At 40.2% G+C, this 20738-nt stretch overlaps 1 protein-coding gene across 4 annotated transcripts in view; it reads right to left on the bottom strand.

Annotated features, from left to right (window-relative positions):
* The window catches only part of tiam1a (TIAM Rac1 associated GEF 1a), a 50921-nt gene that overhangs the window by 8796 nt on the left and 21387 nt on the right, over nt 1–20738 (bottom strand). For 3 of the 4 annotated variants that reach the window (XM_014335402.2, XM_014335403.2, XM_042223361.1), the window contains 9 exons: nt 19019–19204; nt 16918–17064; nt 16649–16723; nt 13966–14136; nt 12626–12730; nt 11564–11645; nt 11219–11305; nt 9152–9364; nt 8071–8204 (listed from right to left, as the gene is read on the bottom strand). In XM_014335402.2, coding sequence (XP_014190888.1) covers nt 8071–8204; nt 9152–9364; nt 11219–11305; nt 11564–11645; nt 12626–12730; nt 13966–14136; nt 16649–16723; nt 16918–17064; nt 19019–19204 — 1200 coding nt within the window. The remainder of the gene's footprint in view (nt 1–8070; nt 8205–9151; nt 9365–11218; nt 11306–11563; nt 11646–12625; nt 12731–13965; nt 14137–16648; nt 16724–16917; nt 17065–19018; nt 19205–20738) is intronic. The other variant, XM_042223362.1, reaches the window with a different exon arrangement.

The following is a 20738-nucleotide window of genomic DNA, read 5'->3' as shown; positions in this document are numbered from 1 at the left end:
TGGTTAGGTTTCACAATGAGCCCACCCGAAACCTTGGCTGATTGTGACCCACACCCATTTTGACACCTTGGCTCGTGCGATTAGGTAGAGGATCATTAGGGGGGTCCATTGTCCCTCTTGGGGGGATACTCCCACAGGGTTTAAAACTGGGACTCTCTACCATTTCACCCTAGAACTGAAGAAGCTTCTCGGATGAGAGGTGAAACGTCTTCAAACAACTTAAAGAAGTCCAGAAGCTTTTCTTTCCAAGCTCCTTAGACTACAATGGCCTGGATGACTGAGAACCTTCACAGACATACCAAACATGAAGAAACCTGCTAGATTCAGATTGTTAGCAGACCTAATAAGGGACTTGTTGCCTCCTGCTCCTTTTCTGCAACTATAAAACCAGCATTCTCTGATATTACTCTTAGAACTTGTTCAGTAATGACCAGAAACACATGTCACACATCATCCATAACATTACACACTGGAACCAAACACTGAGAAGAATATATTATATATTATAGGCTTACATCAAAATGCTTCTTTATTAGCCTCTAGGAGTGAACATGAACACAACAGAGCGCTGCATATTGAAAAATGGACAAAGTGAAAAAGCAGCAGCATCCAAACCAACAGGCTGAGTGTGTTTTAAAAAAAAATCAAATGTTCTACAAGTAATACAGCAGCATGTCTCCCTGCTGCACCAATGGTTATGAGTCTTTCCAGCATCTGCCAATACTTTCTACAACAGACTTCCTGTAGGTAAAGAGGTGTCTCTGAATTCAAACCCAGAGTTCAATAGTTTTCTTTGCAAGCCCAGGCAGGCTGTCACAAGGACTGAGTTCTTCTGAGAAATCTAGAAAAAAATAGATGTACATGTGCATATTATAGAGTCTCTTTCTAACACCAACTATAAAGGAGCTCAACTCTAAAAATCTCATTAATTACCAGTCCTCCTGTCCAGAGATGACACTGAACCTTTATTGTTTATTTCCAGTGTACATGTTAATCATTTATAAAGCAACCTTTAAAGAAAGGCAAAAGAATGTAATCGAGAAGAAAACTACAGGTAATTTAAACTCTAAGGGACAAACAAAGACACTAAAACCATCACAAAGTAAAACTACAAACTGAGTCGTGTCAAGCTGATTGATGATGCAAGTTTAAATCTGTATTATCTGTAGGCAGCACAAAACAGGTTTGATCCTATTTCAATCGCCATTTACTTAAACGGGATGCCACCAGTGTTACTCACGGAAGCGCTTTTGAGAACATATGTTACAAAACAATCATTTTTATGGGTTCAGTGAAAGTGTTTACTTATTGTAATCTCTGATATGGCAGTACACCTCACTGTGTGCTGCTGATAGCTGATTTACATAAACTGGTCAGCTGGGGAAGTGGCTTGTCTTTACTGATTCAATGCCTTGTCTCCTGCTGGACTGCAGCAATGACAAACATAATTTTCCATTGTGGTATTCAAACCAGTTTTGCAAGTTTGCTATACACACACACACACACACACACACACACACACACACACACACACACACACACACTTGTTTGCACAGCAGAATTGGGCAAACAAAGATTATCGACAGTCCTCCTATCACTAACTAACTACAGTCACAATAATAAACACTTACCACAAAATGAACTAAAAGTCTGAATACTAGTAAAATGACACAGGTAACTGAATTTTGTGTAGCATCCAAATAATTTACATTGCTTACAAAGGTAATAACCGCATTAAAAAAAACATATCCACAATAAAGACCCTTTAAACTCCCCAAACTGACCTTACACATCGCCGAGAACAAGTTTTATCAGACATTAAATCTTGTTCACCGAAAACAGAATACTAAGAACCGGAAAAGCATGCAAGGATGAATGTGCTGCGATCTGTGCAGTGAGAATTCCTTCGTGTTTCTAAACACAACAAGCCGAGCAATGACACTGCCATTTTTGGCCCTAAAAGCGAGGTCTCGCCCTTGACTGCCGAGTGGCAGATGGGGCAGTGGCAGAGACAGATGACAAGAGATGGGGAACGAGGAAGGAGAAGAAGAATGGCAACATGATGCCGCACCATGACCAATAACTAACTTTCACACTGGTAATCTAAGTGGCATAGAGAAAATTGTGAAGAGCATAACTAATAGGATTCAATGACTATTTATCTGGGGTTTATTTAAACCCCAAAACAAACAAGTGCAAGCTTCGATCGCAGATTCTAATGTGCAGTATAACAGTCATTAGCTCGTCCAGAATCGATGCCATTTTACTCCCCATGCCACTGAGATATAAACACGATATAGTAAAAAATAATAATGTCTAAAAAAAGGGTAGCTCATACACTCAAAATGTGTCATAAGATACAAATATTACATAAAATATTAAAAAGGGTTGTACAACTAGGGATTGCACTAAGCATAAGCTTAGCATTGCTGGTACAATACCATAACATTATCCCTAACCTTTGTGGGATTGCATCCACAACACAAGCCACCTCACACACACACACACACACACAGACACACACACACATAAACAAGAGTGCACAGCTCACCAGCTGTAACATGTCATAGATGGATTCGGTCGGTGGCTTAGAATTTCTTCTTCTCCTAAAAGCGGACATCCCGGCAGGTGAAGTTTCGACGAGAAATCAGGTTTTCATTTCCTGTCCTGCTTTTCAATTCCAGAGTGCTTCCACTCTTCCTCTGCCCCGGGAAGGCTGTGTTTTTCTGCCCTGTGCAGAATGTAGAGTTGCCGAACTTGTCCAGCTAAACTGATCAGAAGTGCTAAAGGAGATGCCTGCTATTCAACACTCACCCTGCTCTGCAAAACACTGCAGCTGGTAAAATCATTACTGTGGCAGCTGAACAAATGGGTCATTAGGCAGACTGAACAGAACAGATTGCAATGAACAACAGCACTCCCATGTCACCTTATCCTACAGCGTCTATCCAATCACTTTCTATTTTTTCAATCCACCGGCTGTCTCTGCATGCTGCCCTGAGCGCCAGTCTCCACTCTCTTCTTTGCCTCGTATCTGTCCTCGTTGCCTCTTCCACTTTTCTGTCCAGGTGTTTGAGAGGAGCGGTGGCAGGCGGCGTAGAACAAAACATTAAATAACAAGATCAAACCTCACACCCTCATGAGAGATGTAAGAAGAGATGGGAGGAGAAAGGAGGGAGGAGAGAATGGGTGTTGAAGAGGCAGTGGGTGGTGGGAGCCAAACACTCCAACAGGCATCTGCCTTCTCTCTCTCTCTCTCACTCATCACTGCTGAGAAAGACTTATGTCACTACATGCTTGTATTTGAACTTGTGCTCCGTTTGGAAATGGGTTTTAAGAAATACCGCGGTTAACGCAATTATTTCTAGAATAACGACAAAAAGTTTGTGCCCTAATGCACCAACTATGCATCCCACAGTCAAACCAGTTCTTGCCATTTCCAGAAACTATGTCACACAGGTCAGAATAAGTTCTTTCTGAACATTGAAAATGGCAAAAAATAAGTATATTCCACATAAATGATAAACTTTAATCCTTTTTATAAAAACAACAGTTGGAGTGGAGAAAGAGAGTAGCAGCTTTTCTCCAAGTCCAGCACATGCAGTCTTTATTAGCACAGTGACTAAATGTACTATATCCTTGACTCGGAACAGACAGGGAGGAAAGTCTAGTATGACAGAGGAGCATGGAGGCAAGCACAAACCTGCTCTAACACCCATCAGCTGAAACCATGCTGAGCGAGAGCCAGAATAACCAGAGATTGCTCATATCCACACACTTGGCACACAGAAGCACAGCACACACATCATTTCACAGCTATGCAGTGAATTTTGACATGCAATAAACACACACACGTATAAGTAAATGGAAATGTCTAGCAATTCTTACGGACGTGCCTCCAATGCCTCCTTGCACAGTGTTTGTCTAAAAGAACAAGCATTTACTTGTCAATATTTGAGCATGGACAGGAAGGAGGGAGGGAGGAGAAAGGAAAGGAAAGGAAAGGAGGACATGTCTTGAAGTTCAATTTCACTGGAGATCAGGAAAACATGCAAATCCATAAATCCCTGCAAGGACTGATGGGATATACAGAGAGAGACTTAAATCATATAATCTGAAAGCATGATTATGTTACGACATGAGTCTTCATAAATCTGCACAGGAACATTTCGAATTCAGAGCCGTGGATTTGCAGACTACAGGCTTCAACTCAAAGTTGTAATGGGTGAAAAAAGTTAGAGGCACTTTTTTTATTCCCTTAAACAGCAGCAACCAGCCAGTTCTGATAACACAGCATTAGAGGATTAAGTCGTGTACATTTGAATTTATTTAAATTTTGGAAAACCATCAGAAAGAATGTGTTTTCTTGGTGTGTGTTTACCAAAATATTCTAACACTAACATACAAATTGATGTGTTATTTCTGCATCCTCAGTGTTGACTTTGTGAAGATTATTGCTGCCTTAGAGGCTTCATAAATCAGCAGAGTGCTCCCTCCAGTGGAAAACTGTGGAAGAACAACAGCATCTGAGACAAAGGTGAAAAGGCCCGATTGGAGGGAAGGGGGGCAAGTGAAAGCATAACTGAAGACTTGTGCCCCTTATACAGTCATAATAGCCAGAAGCTATAATAATTATATTAAACAAATAGACTAACTCCAAATGAACAACTGGAATTATATCATCAAGAATAAATCAAAACAAACCTTGATAAAAAATGCACACCACCCTTCAAACACTGAATAATGTATTTTCTATTTCAAATGCCCTCAAGCCAAACTATTAGACATTTGTAAATTATTATCACACTTGTCAGTGAGGCTGACTACACCTTGGAGAACACTAGCAATCACCGACATCTCTACTATCACCGTTATCCTGAGAAATCGGCGCTTTTTTCTCTGGTCGGTTTGTCATAGCGGGGAGGTTGCTCTGTGCTTTGTCTAAAATAATGAACATTCCCATATCCCCCGGCTAGCCAGACACTCATTTATCTCCACTAAATGATGTGAAACACTGTGGAGAATGGAGTAATTAGAATGTGGGGATAATTAAAATTGTCCCACTTTGCCTCGTTTTCCTCACTCCTCTGCCACCATGGCACCGCAGGCGCTGGGTGAAATGAGGTAAGACGCAATCCGCAGCACTTCGAAGCTTTTCCAAACAGGAGACTTGAGAAACAAAAGGCTGATCAACATAAAGAAAGGACAAATAGTTTGGGTGAATGTGTGTTTGTTTTTGAAGAAAATGCCACAGTTTTGGCAGTCTGTGGCAAGTTTGGATTGAGCATCCAAGTGTTCAGGCTAAGGTCAGTGCCCACAGCCGGCTGGAGAGCTAAGGGAGCGGGGCTGTTTTAAGTGCCAACGGCATCCTCATGTTGTTTATGGTAATGAACAGCAGGGGGTTCGTGAGGAGGAGGGTGGAAAAAGACCCAAGATCAGAATGAAACTACAAGGACAGAAGGAAAGAAAGGGCATTCAAAACAAGACGGCAGATGAAGGTGCTGGATGAAAAGAAAAGAGCTGCTGTGTCTGATGGTCATGGTCACATTGTTGCTCTCAATTTGGAAAATAATATGACAGTAAATCAAAAATCTAAGAAAATTAGGGGTACAGCAAAGGTAAAGATGAAAGGAAAGGATGGAAAAAAGCAGCAGGGCACAAATCAGACAGCTCGTGTTAGACGAGAGCAGGAGGTGAAAGACACAAAGGTGAGATGAAGATCACTGACTTAACACTTGTGTTCTATTCTTGTTTACTGGTTTGCAGTGAATATTTTTTCCTCTTATAAACAATCCCGATTAGTCAAGTACATTAGTCTGTATGGCTGTGTGGCTGAAAGAGGTCAATTCCCCGAAAAGGCTTTGGATTTGTTGGCCATATATTTCGGATCCCAGATTTGACTGATTACTGAATTTAACCATACAGCAGATACACAGAAGAACAACTGTGAGGTTAAAACGGCAAAGCAATTTTCAATGTTAATTAAAAACTGCGAAGAGTTTCAGAAAGTTTTGTGCGGCATCTTCAACTAAATGTTTTCTTTCATCATGAGTTCAAATTAGAGTCTCATCTATATCAAGAGCAAGGCAAGCTTTCTTTAAGTATTTCACTCACTTCTAAAACTGGCACATTGGAATCATGGAGGAGTCTTCACTGAAGCTGCATTTGACCTCACCCATTAGCTCTCCCTTGAGATTGAAACTCATTGACACAAAATGAAAAGTGAATACAGCGATGTCCCTTCCCTTTCTTCTTTGTTCATGCCTAGGTTATCAACACTGGTCCAAAAAAGGAAAAAATGTTTCCGGTGGTTACTGGCTATCAGACAGTGCCATGGTAATGGAAGTGACAAGCGTATCAGAGGGAGAGTGGATGGCACACGGCCTGTCCCAGCAATCACTGCGTCGACCCTGATCAGTCCAGACATAATCTTAATTAGAAAGTGATGCTGTTCACTCACCTGTCTCCAGTTCAGTGTTCCAGAACGCACACTCGCACCCAACACGTACTATGTGCACATCTGTTAATGTGCCAAGACACATACACACTACATTTTGCTATGAATACGGTGCTGCTAATGCAATATGCTGTCAGCACCACAGAAAACTGTTATCGGAGGAAGAATATGGTTATGATTACAGTGTTAAATCCGTAGGATTCACAGACTCACTGTAACCATCATGTTGGGCTTATATATGCCCTATATATTATGACTGTGACAACAGAAAATCCACTGAGAATCTCCCATCTTTTTAGACCAACACTTTTTTTCTGGTCTCATGTGACATGCAGAAACAATTCAAAGCAAAGTAATCAGAAAATCCACACACGTTCCTGCATTTAACAGGATCTGGAAAAATTACACAAAAAAGAGCATAAATCAACTGTTGTGTGTCTGTACGTATTTAACTGTGTCTTGCTACTACACGTTTAAAAGAAACTGAAGCGGATTATTGTGTCATTGTGACCCCCTGTGGAAATGACCCAACAATGCCATTTCACAGTTATTCAGTGACCCCTATGTGGGAAACTACAAAATAAAGAAGGTCAGTTTGTATTCTGCATCATATACATGCATACATATCCTTATGGATTGGCATAGATTAGCAAATCACTAGCTCATTAAAAAGGTATAGTTAAACACCACAGTGTGCATCAGAAACAACTAATTGTGAGGTTTTTCAGCAAAACAATGTTCTTGGATATTGTAGGAGCTGAGATAATAAATCATTCACGCAGAGGGAAAGACAAACTATTCTGGAGAAACACACTGCATGCCTAAAGAAATGAATAAGGAATTTGATATTACAACATTTTTGTGACAGCCTTTTGCAAAAATAGCCACACTGCTGTTTTGTTATGTGGCGTTTTACACACACCTTTTTTTGTATGTGTAATTTTGCCCATAGTGTTATTCTCTCAAGTCCTGTATATAACACAAACAATAATTGGTGTATGTTTTTTTTTATGTTAAACTAGATACCTTGTATATAACATATAACTTGGATACATTTGATTGTGTAGATAGTGATGCATTTTTTACATTGTTTGATCAATTGTAACCCAGGGGAGATGAGATCATAGTGCATCTTTTCTTTAGAAGTCTGAGGAAAAGTATCGCACATTAAGTATCATGCTAGGGCTTACTGGTGTGCCGGTCAATCACTTCTCGTATCTGCTGAATTTTTTCATCCAGCACTCATTCTATTGAACCTTTTAGCTTTGTTCAGACTTAGTTTGGCAAACTCTTCCTATATAAAACATGAAAGCAAAGCGACTGCTGAAATTTGTTCAAACATAAATCCAGCCTGTGTTGGATTGTTGATCAAATGATTGTGTTTTCCTTTGCTGTCTGGCATGAAATGTAAGAAATGTCCCCGAAGATGTCAGGCTGCAAGATGACAATGCAACAAATCAAAGACTAAGAAAGCTAAGACTAAAGCTGCCAAAACATCAAACACTGAGCACCAAAAACTCCATCCTCTGTTGGGCTAAACTGTTATTTTTGCATGTCTGAATTTTTTACCTGGCTTGGTGTGTGAAACTGTGGCTTTGTAAAACATATCTTACTTTGTATCCAGTCCCAATGCAAGTTTTATCTTCCGGATGATCCCTGTGGCTCTGCAAGGACAGACAAGGTTCCTCCTCATAAGTATCATCTGGGCTCTCCAGTGGCAAACCTGACACATCATCCAGGATGTCTTCTACAAAAAGGACAAAAGGCAAAGCTGACAAAGAAGACTACACATACACATACCTATACCAAGCTGCTTTCATTTATTTGTGCACTTCATCTGCATTTACTTTGAGAGCCTGGGTGAGTCTGGCTGATTTTTAAAAGGTCACAAGTATGTAGTCGTAACTTTTTAATGAAAATAATAATTTAATAGCATCCTCTTTGTGTTGGATTAAAGTGACAGCAATTAAAGATTCCTATAACCTTTAGTGTTTCTTATTATGATATCACTGTTTAGTAAAATTAGTTATTATTCCTTCCATTTTAAAGTCTCTGTGCTGAAGAACTCTTTTATACACCTGTGTCCTCAAAGCATGACATCATCAATAACCTCCATCTGGCTGCTTAAGTGTTTTTCTCTCCATCTGACCCTTTGCATATGGCATATCCTGCATGATGACAGCTCCACGCTGCTGAAGGATTCATATTAATATTCATATTGCTCTGAGTTCCAAACAATGCCAGCTTGTCAGGCTGCGCATTGCAAGTCCTGGTTTATAAGGAATACAAATGATGCCCTTGCACAAATAAAAAGAGCAGGTCAAAGGAAGGATGGCGGCTGCCTGCAGGTTAGTTATCAGACAGCATCCATGCATAATTAGTAGATCGCCCTGTTCACCTCACTGCATGCAAAAGATGTATCTGAAACCTCTCTTTTTCACCACAGAAAGTTGGGTTTTAGAGGGTGAATGATCACGCAACACAAGATATGTGAATGCAATGCTAAGGACAAAAAAAGGAAGAATCATTTTGTTCTTTTTCCTTTATTCTCATTCATTCAGAACTATGCATGTCTAAGTAAATATGTCAGTATTATAAATATCAACTAAGAAAAACTGCTTACATGTAGATTATTTTAAAAAGCAAACAGCTTATTCAACTGATCCCCAAATCTTTTGGGACAGGAAACCTTACCTTGGCTCTGGGAAAAAATGTCTGTGGCTAGGTTTTGTTCCACATCAGAGCGCCGGGGTGGACAGGAGCACACCATCCGAGGATCCAACTGGGGCAGGGTGCTGATGCTCAAGGTCAGGGTTTGGTTTGTAAATGCAGACATCATGTCATCCTTCTGGAGGGCAGATGCCTCTTTACCATTAAGTAACAGAATCTCATCCCCTGCTTTCAAACCTGACAGAGAATCGGGCAAAAAAAAATGTAACAAATGTGAAATTTCACTAAGCATATGGTAAAAAACAGTTTAAGAAACAAAGTCAATATGAAATAAATTATTGTAGAGAAAGTTTTCAAACAATGCACAGTCAGTAAAAGCATTATCTGTGAGTTCATGACCCAAAAAACATCCAACCAACAGCAGAATTCCTATGGGCCGCTCAAAAGCACTGCTCACAGATGACTTATGTAAACAAAACTTTTGCACCATACTTCCCAGCAGCACCTCGGAGACTAATCAGGTGCTCCGAGATGCAAATGTGTTCCATCACATCAAAAATGCATCCTTCTATGATTGCTTGCCTGAGGCAAATACTGATCTAACAAGACAGGGTGGGTTTAAGAGGCAAAGTACAATGTCTGTCTATTCCTGTCCTGTCCTGCCCACTGTGTGTATACGTTCTTCATGGTACAATAGGTGAACAAACAAAACACTGGAACATAGCTTCAGTTTGAGCCTTGCTCTTTGTCTTGCTGCTCCTCCTCTCAAGCACCTGTGCCCCATTCTGTTAATTGAGAATCATCACTCAATCAGCAATCCAATTAGCAGCTAACCTTATCAATAAACCCAATTGGCTGTGACAGCTGTTTAGAGATGTGGCAGCAGCCTCATCTCATCTAGTAACACACAAGGGGATTTTTGGACATGTTTTGACTGCAGTCATCTGTGAGTATGAGCTTATCTTCCTATTTCAGTCTCATTTTAAATTATTTGCTGCAACAGAGACAGCAGAGACATTATTCAGTAGGATTCTCATAGAACAGCAACACACAGTTACATACATATAGACGCATAAGGCACACATTTAGCCTTAAGTTATGACCTAGTTGTCTGAAATGTGAAGTGTCAGCTGTAGCAGAGGCTTTATTGGGCAGAGAGAGATAACCCCTCTGGTCATATACTGCTGCGTGTGTATGCCTGTGTGCAATGCATGGATGTGCCTTTGTGTGTGCTGCTGTGTGAGGAGGGGAAACGGGAATTACAGTGAAAGAGCGAGAGCGGGAGTGAGAGAAAAATAGACCCTTTGGGGCTCCTTGTCCAGTGCTGGCCTGGTTTCTGCATGTACCCTGCAGAAAATCAAGCGTGATGTCTTTCAATTCCCCATTCACTCTCTGCACTGTTAATAAACCACACACATACACACAGGCTCATCACAGTGTTCATGTGGACCCACTAAACTGCATCTAACTCTGTGATTCAGCAGAATATCGTGCCCAGATTGCAATAAGATGCTTTGTCGTATGTGGATGCTTCAATCTTTTTCTACTTCTAACATCAACTGAGTCCTGTGTCTTTTGGCAGCCTGCTAAGATAGCAGCTTTCAGATTGCTAATACACTAGAGGGCACAATCTCACACTTGAGTAACCTTGGTCTGACCCTGGGGCTTAGTTTTGGGGCATGTTATTTTCTATACATTAGTGTTGTATCTACCAAGCAGCCATATGTTTCTCAAACCCATTAGAGTGTCACTGTCTCAGTTAGAAGATAGGGACCGGTGAAGGGGAGGGGGGTTGATCTCCAGACCCAGCAGTGCAAAGCAGAGAGTGCAATAGAAAACAGCCACAAATCAACACCTTATAAAATCTCTTTGTTCTTGTTTTATGGTTTGTTTGTTTTTTTTATTTTATGGATAAAGGTTTTGGAACGTCATGCCTTCAGAATAAAAGCATAAAAACATCACTTTGGCCATTGTTCTTGACTCTAGCATCTCTTGGCTGGGAATGCGTTCTCTATAAGCATCACTTGTAAGTGTGCTACAGTAACGGGTTAATCTCCTTTACACATGTCAACGTATGCATAAAATGTGTACCTTTCGCTGAAGCCATTCCTCCTGCTTTCACTTCAGTAACTTGGAGCTGCTGCACCCCATCCTCCTCTAAAACTGCCACAGAAAAACCTGCAGACATAGATGGTTAGACACAGAGAAATTCATTTAATTCCTTCGGTCGTCTTTGAAATATTTCTATTTGACAGCGTAAACTGCTGTATAACCACAGCAATTAAATCCACTCCATATCATGTGTGCCCTTCATTTGGGTAATTCCCTTTTATTCATTAACAAAGCATGACTAGATGAAGTCCATTAGAAAATCAATTTGAAACAGAATTTATGGGTGTGTCAAGAACTGACTGCTATTGTCAGAAATAAGCATACCATATCCGTTGTTGCAGAACTCGGCTTTGTCAAACTGGACGACTTTGGTACTTTTGGGATAAATCTCAATCTCTTTGTAGAGCTGTAAACACACAACAGCACATATATAAATAAATAATTGTAATTAAAGAGAAACAAACAAATAGAGAAAGATATATCTATAAATAGGGAAAAATGGATGGGTAGCAGTGTTGTTGGACAGATAAGGTCAAGGTCATGCTGTTGTTATTAATAAGAAATGAACAGGTTCATGTATTATTCTGGCTCCTTAGCCAAGCAATTGTATCTGAAGGTTGTGGGGTCAAAATCCAGGTCAGGGCTATGAAGTGAGTGGGTACTCAGACAAGACCCTGAGCTCACAAAAGCCTAGAACATGGACACAGCTGTGTGTATGCAGCAACAGACAGGAACAGAAGTCCGCAGTGTGTAGTAGCCTTCACTGAGGAGAAATAATAACGTAATATCATAGACTAAGGATGAAAGCGGGTGAAATGAGTCACTGATCAAAGCAGGAAGATAAAAGAGCTCTTGAGGAAAAGAGCGAGTTATAAAAATGATTGTGCTTTGAGAAAGATTTCAGTGTATCACCTACAAGGCGCAATCAAAAAGAGGATTTGTTTTGGGGTTTACAGCAGATGAATAATGCGGTGGTGGTGGGGACTTTCAGTGAGTGTGACTGTTCTTATGATAAATAGACGCACACAAACACAAACGGCAACTTCGTAGTGCACACAATAGACTTGAAATGCTACTTTGCATAATTTATAGTTTATGTAATAGTGCTTCTTTTCCATCCTGGTGATTTTGTATGCACGGCAAATCAAAACGGCAACCAACTCATGAAAAATGCACAAGCATTCATCCATATCTGACAATAAAAATATGAATAAGAAGATGGCAAATCCAAATAACATACTGCAATAAACTTAGAATCACACAAACAGCATAATAATGTGTGCTGCATGTCTTTGATTAACTTATATGGATATTTAAACCTAGGATATTCACCTGGTTATTACTTAAAAATATATATCTAATGTGGCTTAGTGTGTATTTCCTCACCAGATCGGAGATGTCCTCTTCAAATGTGGGAACATAATAAAGTATTTGGTTGTCAACCAGCACCTTCAAACGCAGGTAGTGGCCAGAGGGATCGATCTTATGGGTCTGGGGGCAACAAGAACATATTACTTGTACATGCGAGTACATGTTTAAGCTTTAAAGTATCTGGTGACTGGCAATAAGGAGAAAGGTAAAGAGAAACCAACATAAAGTGTGTCATTAAAATGTTATGCCACCGCCTACCACAGATACTTCAAATTTCAGTCCACTTTGACATCAGTTCAACAAATGACTGGAACTCTATTCAAAAAGACATTCCCTATATTGAGTTTTAATAATAGTGCTGGGGAATGCTGTCTAACATGCTGGTCCAAAATCATGGACGATGATGATGATGGATGCTCTGCTTCACTCTGTTACGTTTGTGACTTGCATGCACATATGCGTCATTAGGCAATATTACGCCTATTATGTGTCTCTTGCTGAAGCCAATTAAGGAGAAAAGGTAATGAAGTTAAAACAAGTGATGGACTGTGAATGACAGCAATATACAGTGTATCCTGAAAGGTAAGAGCATTATTAAAAGATCTGTGACTCTGTGAGAACTGTCATAGAAGTAGAACTGAAAGAACTCGGTTATACTCAAATTCATATATGTACATTGAAGAAGACCGTATCTGAACCGCTGATAATGTGCATCAATGTGCTGTCAACAATGACAGCTGACAGTAATATGGCAGATCTTCATTTTCCTCATATAACTTAATGGTATTCTGACCTCTCTATAGGGCTGTGTCTAATTTCTTAATACCTTGGGGATTGCCTGTGTTTTGAAAAAGCTGTTGAGAAGAATTAATTGCATTCCTAGCCGCTTGAATGCTGTGTGTGTCATTCTGCGTCTGCAAGCTAGCAGGTAATAAAGCTGCATATTGGAGGTGAGTGACAGACAGCCACACTTCCAAAGCCTCCAAATCACAAATGATTTAGTGATCATAAAATCCATTGAGAATTTGCTAATTAATGATGATTTATCACATGAATCATGACATAATTCTCTCAGCTGCCTTTACAGGTTTATAGTATCGGTGACTGTATTGGTATTGGCAATATTGGCCCTGTATTTACTTTGGATCAATACTAAAATTTGCAGTATTATAAAGTGCTACTGTGTATGCAATAAAAAGAGGAAACATTGTGCAGTCTGTCACTTTGCAAACTGTCAATTTAAAGTACATCAGTGTTACATTGGTGATTATATGCAGTGCACTGTGTAAAATGCATTTCTCTTATGTGCAGTCTCTGGTAATGCAATATTTGCAATGCTGTTTTTAATGGCCCACCTTGCAGACAGTGTTCAAGACTTCCAGTGTTGTCTCTCCGGGCTGTATGACGGCCAGAATGGGCTGGTTGTTTGGCAAACACACCCAGGAGGGTTTCAGGTACTCAGGAACCCAAATATCACTGTCTACATTTTGCTGAGGAAGACTTTTCACAGAAGCTTCTCTCTCCTTCTGAAAATAAAAACAAGCACAGACACTCAGCAAGTTTAAGTTTATGCATCTTTGAACAGCTGCAGTGGCAGAAAGCATAAACAGACAAGGCAGATTTAATGCAATCGTGAAACTCACAAACAGTAATTCAGTAATGACACTTGTACTGCAGTACAAGCTTTTTGCATTGCATGTAGCACATGTTATATAGCTTACACTTGCATTTTTATGGGTGTGTTACTGTTTTTAAAGCATAATCTGTAACCTTTCGGCCCATCAGTCTGACCTCCAACAATCTGGCAGCCTTGTCAGCCGCCTTGCTGGCTTCTATTCCCCCCATCTGTAATATATCTCCACCTATCGAGTAACAGCATCCACATTTATTCTTTCATTCTTCTATCACGCCAGCCTCCAATTAATCACTGCCTCTCCTTCTGGTGCCCTTTCCCCCTATCTGTACATCATTCCATCAGCTCTCTCCTCCCCATCTTTCATTCACGCCATACAATCTGCCGGCAGTTAACAATCAGGCCCGGTGGTCCCTGTCGAAATGAACTTCGACTTGGCTGTATCTGTACGCGTGTGTGTCTGTGTGTGAATCTGTGTGGTAGAGATAAAGTGAAACAAAGAGGGAAACAGCCACAGTAAACTACATGCAACAGCACATTTTTATATTCACAAACACAAACAGGCCTACATTCACATGCGCAAACAAAATACGCACACATTATCTCAGACAGACAACAGACTGGGGGGCCTGTAAGTAGTACCTCCCCCAACTCCCTGAACTCCCAGTCCTGCTCAGCACCATCTGGCTCCCCTCCTGGCCTATCTAGGATGCCTCTGCTGGAGGGTGGTGATGGTGTGTGTGGGGCGGCGGGGTTCTCAGATCCCTGCTAAACTCTCCTTTCCAGCTTATGCTAACAAAGGGATTCCCCAGAACAAACAGCAAATTAAAGCTGGGAAAGTCAATCAGATGTGAACATTTGGAGCTATTCTTGCTGGAAATGCTCAATGAGGAAAATCTTTGCCACTGATAAAGCATTTCCAGCTCTAGTTTACTGCCAACTACAGCACGTTACATCTTATGCTTTTCTTTACAGTCATCCCATACACTGCCAGCTGAAGCCTGGCGTGGGTGGAAAAAAAAAATTGATCTCTCTTTGTGCCACTGGGGGCCTGCACTGCCAGAGCAGGTTATTGCTGCAGACTTAGCTTCTGTCTGCTTGGTTCAGACTAAAGCCTATCTTTTCTCTTCTCCTCATCTCTGGTGCTTTTTACCAGTGCTCATAAAATATGGATCCAGCAGCCTTGTCCTATACAACCTATGTGCAACTGGATATTTTTCCTTAAAATTCATATAGATTTGTCGCATACTGGAAAACTACATTGATATGGTTGTCTTAGGAAACATGTTTTTCTTTCTTATGATATATAGCTAATTATTTGCAATTGTGTGCAAGTGTGGTCAGTACAGCAGTTACAAGAGAACACAGATGGTGTGAAACCAGCAAGTCCTATGGTAGCAAATGTCTGCATATTTGTTGAAACGTCAGAACACTAATGATGTGAACATATCAGATTAAATTTGTCTCTGTGGGATTAATAGACAGAAAATCCCTCCAGTTGATAGCCTTTTTGATACTGATAAAGATGGAATTGCCTGAAGCAAATTAAATAAAGGGACTCTGTCCACACTGCTCAGAATATTAAAAAACTGCTGCAGAAGATGACAAGGATTGTTTATTCAACACAAATAAACCTGAGCATTGTCCAATGACGCTGAGAGAGACACAGATATTCTGCCGCTTTTAAAGCTTTATGAGTCTGCAAATGTCTCCAATCACTCTTCATCGAGGAGAGAAGCAAACGTATGAAAATATTAAAGCAAGGGCTTTAAAAACGATCTCAAAGAAATGCTCAATGGTGCAGAAGGGTGCAGGGATTTTGTGCTTTCCCTTAGATAACCCACCCTGCAAAGAGCCAGAGCCCCAAAAGGATCTTAGTTAAGTGAAAGGAGGTGGAAAATCTAGTGATGTAGCGGGCCTCGGGGTCTTAAGAAGCCCATTACCCATTATACAAGAACAAAGATTCATCTGATGCTCCAGTGATTTTTCCTCTTGGTGTATGCAAAAAGCAAACAATGAGAAGAAATGAGTCCACAGCCACACGAACTCTGCTGATTTGTGGTGAATACCAAACTAATAAAGGGAGGAGGAGCTTCATGTTTAGCCTAAGGGAGGTTATTACTGTAAATGGTGCAATGTGGTTGTCAACTCCCTTTAATTTCTTGATGGGAAATGATTGCACTGTACAGCAGAAGTGGGAACACGCTGATACTGGATTATATGTATTTAGCACTTAATTTCACCCAGTGAGGAGACGTTCAGCTGCACTATTACTTAATGTTCAGCAGAAACAGCAAAACTGCTTCATCTTCTGGAATGTTAAAAGAGGGCAGACATAAAATATTACATCGACAACAAAATTTAATCTAATGTAGGTTTTTACACAAACAGAGTTAAAAGCTTACAGATTTTTCACTGGAGGAGTCTTCGAACACCTTCTGCAAAGACTTTCTCACTGGCTCCGCCCCATCAGCAAACACCTGCAATAACACAAAGCACCGCAAAATTAAAACACACATAAGTATAGTTATTACTTTGACACCAAGAAGCAGTTTCAAGCATAAACTTACGAACACACAATATTTAGCTGCAGTAGTATTTATTCGCCAAAATCGAATTTTACAGATTTCAATTAAACATCAAGCACTGCAAAGTCACTCAAAGTCAAACGTACCTGGTCAATTGAAGGGTGTCCTTTGCTCTTTCTCCTAGATGCGGTGTCCAGACCCCAGAGTGAGGAGAAACGGCTTCGACGTTTACTGAAGGTGCGAGGGAAAGGCTGGTTCCGCCTTCTCATGCTGCTCTCTGTACGGGCAGACACCTGTGACAGTGACAGTTACAGAAAACACAACAGAAATGAAACAGACACCTTTAACACCCGAATAAAAACAGTTTGACACACAAAAGCAATCATTTGCAGCAGCTACTGAATACTTTCAACCTCTAATCCCCTTCAGTCACCTACGACTTGGCACAGGGAAACTTTTCGTTCCCGTTTTTTGACTTCTCTGGGTTCAATCAGAGCTCAAATAGTATGAGCAACTATGCATTACACTAGTATAGAGATGATCAGACATCAGACACGTACACTTCAAACATAACATCTTAAACCACTTTTTAGACTCATCTTCTCATTCCCCACATGAGAGGCCTTTATACTGTTATTACAGCCCAAATCTACTGTAGAAAGTAAATGAAGGAAAAAACAGAAATATTGCTTTTGTGACCAAAAACTTTGAATACCAGAGCTGAGAGAGAGAACAATTATATTTCCCTTTAGGCAAGACAAAATGAGTTCATTTGAATATTTTTGCAATTTTTGCAATTTTTGCCATGAACAATTATTTTAATTGCATTTCATTTCAGTAGTTTTGCATTACATGTATTTATAAATGTGATTCTCCTTATAAATATGCCACATTTATCATATTTAAGCGATGCAATAATGACATTTCAAATTAGTCAGAAGGGATGTGGTAATAAATAGAGTAAAAAGAATATGAAAGGGACAGGAGAGACATAAAAAAGGACGGTATAAAATATGGCAGATAAGGAGAAGAAGACACTGAGGGAGCGAAACACAAACAAAGGAAGTGAGGGTGTAGGCAGTAAAAGGAGGGGGAGCAAGGGCCAGAGAGTGTTAAGCCTGTTTGTGGGAAACTGCCTCAGGGATGCTAGCTTGCTAAAAGAGTTTGTATTGATCGACCAATCACAAAAAACACTGTCAGTGCTTGATGTTGTGTGTGCGTGCTAGTGTATGTTTGGCATATCCGTTAGCTTGCTCGTATAAAACTGCTCTGTAGAGAAATGTTTTCCATGTTTTGCTCTTCGTTTTTGCTCTTTCTTCTTTGGATGATACTACGCAGAGCTTACAGCTCAATGACACACAATCGCATAGAGATCAGGTTGGGTTTCATTCTGTACATTCTGCAGCACTGAGATAATAACTTGGGTTTCAGAGAGGATTTATAGGTAGAATGTTTTGCTTTCACTTTTCTCTCAAGCTTTTAGGATAGCGTGTATGTGATACATTTTAATATGTGGTGTGTGTTTGCTTCGCAAGTCTGACTCTCTACCCATCTTGTTAAGGTAAACCATCTATGTAACCTTAGCCTTGAGTGTTAGGCTTAAGAGTCACAGCTGTTTTTGCACACTTAGAATAAAAAACTTGCATGCATCACTATGACAGAAAGCAGAAATAATGCAGGTGTTCATTTCACATTTTTGATGCTACCAACACATCAACTTTGAGAGCTGGCACTTACTTATATCTACTTAAATTCCATCACTTAAACAAAATCTTTATAATGAGAAAATTATTGCTATAATTCACTTGTTCACCAGTTTTAATGTTGTGGCTAATTGCGTGTTACAGATAAAAGCTCACTCCACTTTACAGCGCTCATGCTAACTTTGGGCCTGAGAATCAAACCAGCATACCTGGTTTGTTCATTTGTTTCATAACCTTGGGGTATATGGCAGTATCTATTTCTTTGAACATTTGTGAGGCAAGCAGAAATTCTTGCTTTCAGTAGGCGTATGTGACAAGGCACTCACAGGCAGATAAACACACCCACTCTTCAAGCTGGGCTGTTATTGAGGGTCGACAGTTGGAAACCTCTCATGCAATCTCTACACGGAACATGTAGAGACACGTGAGTCTGACTTTTCAGGTTTGGATTCATGAGCTCCGATCAAGTTTACTAAAAAATTGCAACCTGAAAAACACCTGGAGTGAATAGTCAGATACCAGCACTAAACATGTCTAATCATACCAGTGCATGGAAGGAAGAAACAGAGAAGATCCCCAGTCGTCCCATGGCAACTTTTGTGGGACGTGACGCGAAGCCCAGGAGGCGTTTGGGATTGGGAGGTTCACCGCCCTGCAGACTCGCCAGGTAGCAGCGGCAGCGGAAGAGATCTATGTGAAATCTCTCCAAGTTCTGCTCCCACAAGAAGATCTATAAGCAGCAGAGATTACAGAGTAAAAAGTCATGCGCTTATGATTATGCAATATAAACAAACTTTGCTGATGAGATCCAGATTTATTCAGTTTTATCTCTAATGAGAACAACAACAAAAAATAAAAAGATAAAGAACCGACGCTGTGTTAGGTGGTTATTCGGCTGTTTCAGGAGAAGTGAGATGTGGGAGTACTGCAGCCCCTGTGGAGAGGTATTACTCACCAACACAGCCCCCACCAGTTGGTGACCTGCTGTTCTACGTGCAATGTATCACAGGGTGGGCCGTGGGAGGTGAAACACGGGGACACACACTCACAGTGAAACACAAAACTAGACTTAACGCTGCATTAGTTCCCGTGGTCACCTATGTGGAAGTGTGAAAATATTAACACAATTAAAAAATATAAAGAATTACGGAAGTAGAAGTTTTAATGTTTTTTCACATTTGTTTGTTCCCCTCACCTCTCCTCAGATTTATTTATAAAGTTTACGTAAATATGTACAGATAAAATAAATAAATATAATTATCATTCAAATAATTGCAACAATTCTTATATGTTTTATATGTCATTATATTTCCACACTTTCCACTTTTTGATCTTTTATTTTTCTTTATCTCTGTGGTTAATCCCCATTTTCTTTTTTCCCCACAACTATATCCTTATTGGCAGCTCTGTGACTCAACTGAAAGAAGTCAGTCAATGACATAAACCCTGCTTGAGGCTTGTTTTCTTCTTTGATGCCACAGTTTCAGTTACTATGTCTTTACAGCAGGCAATCAAAGTGCTTCCTTTTAAATTGCAGCTCTTTTACTTGATGAGGATTAAGTGCTTTCTAGTTCCTTTTATGTTACATATAACAAGAAATAGAAAGAGCATCATGCAACAACACCAGTATAAAGACAGATAGACTTGCAAAGACTTGCTAGGACAAGGAGGCTTATTGTTAATGACCACACTTCTAGGCTTTTTTTCTTTTTGTAAGATTTTCCAGTCAGTACTGGCTACCATCACCAGCAACTCCAGACATCCTGCATGGAATAAGCCTAAATCAATGTTCTTTTGAAACTGAACAAAAACGGGTTCTGGAAAAGATTTGAAAAAGTTGCAATGTTCTTAAAAGACCTCTTGAATCTAAAAAGATTAGTCAGGTTTACCTGTGTGCTATGTGTCTGTATGCACTGCGTGCAAGTGGACTCGCATGTGTTTCTAAATGAGCGCCAGCTGGAATAAGTGAAACCATTTTTGGTTGGAAAGGCTGCTTTAGAGCATTTTGCCTGGATGACGGCATGCTGTAAAGATGATTTAGTGCCATGATTTCAGTGCCGGAGAGTGTCGGTGCAGTTTAAGTCACAATGATGTGCATCTATAAACCGCCTTCAGGTGTTTTCATTCAAATTAACTGGAAGATAAAGAGGTGAGGACGGTTTTTAGCCATGAGATAACAAACCTCCCTACAGTCGCATTTTATGGGCATAAAGTGTTATTAATTTGCAATAATATGACAAAAGTAAAGGGCATTTGTCTCATAG

This window comes from Haplochromis burtoni, unplaced genomic scaffold (genome assembly GCF_018398535.1).
Source record: "Haplochromis burtoni strain Fernald_Lab_line unplaced genomic scaffold, NCSU_Asbu1 Contig_109, whole genome shotgun sequence".
Classification (NCBI taxonomy): Eukaryota; Metazoa; Chordata; class Actinopteri; order Cichliformes; family Cichlidae; genus Haplochromis; species Haplochromis burtoni.
Note: the sequence above shows the minus strand (reverse complement) of the source record. Positions and strands in the feature narration are given on the sequence as shown.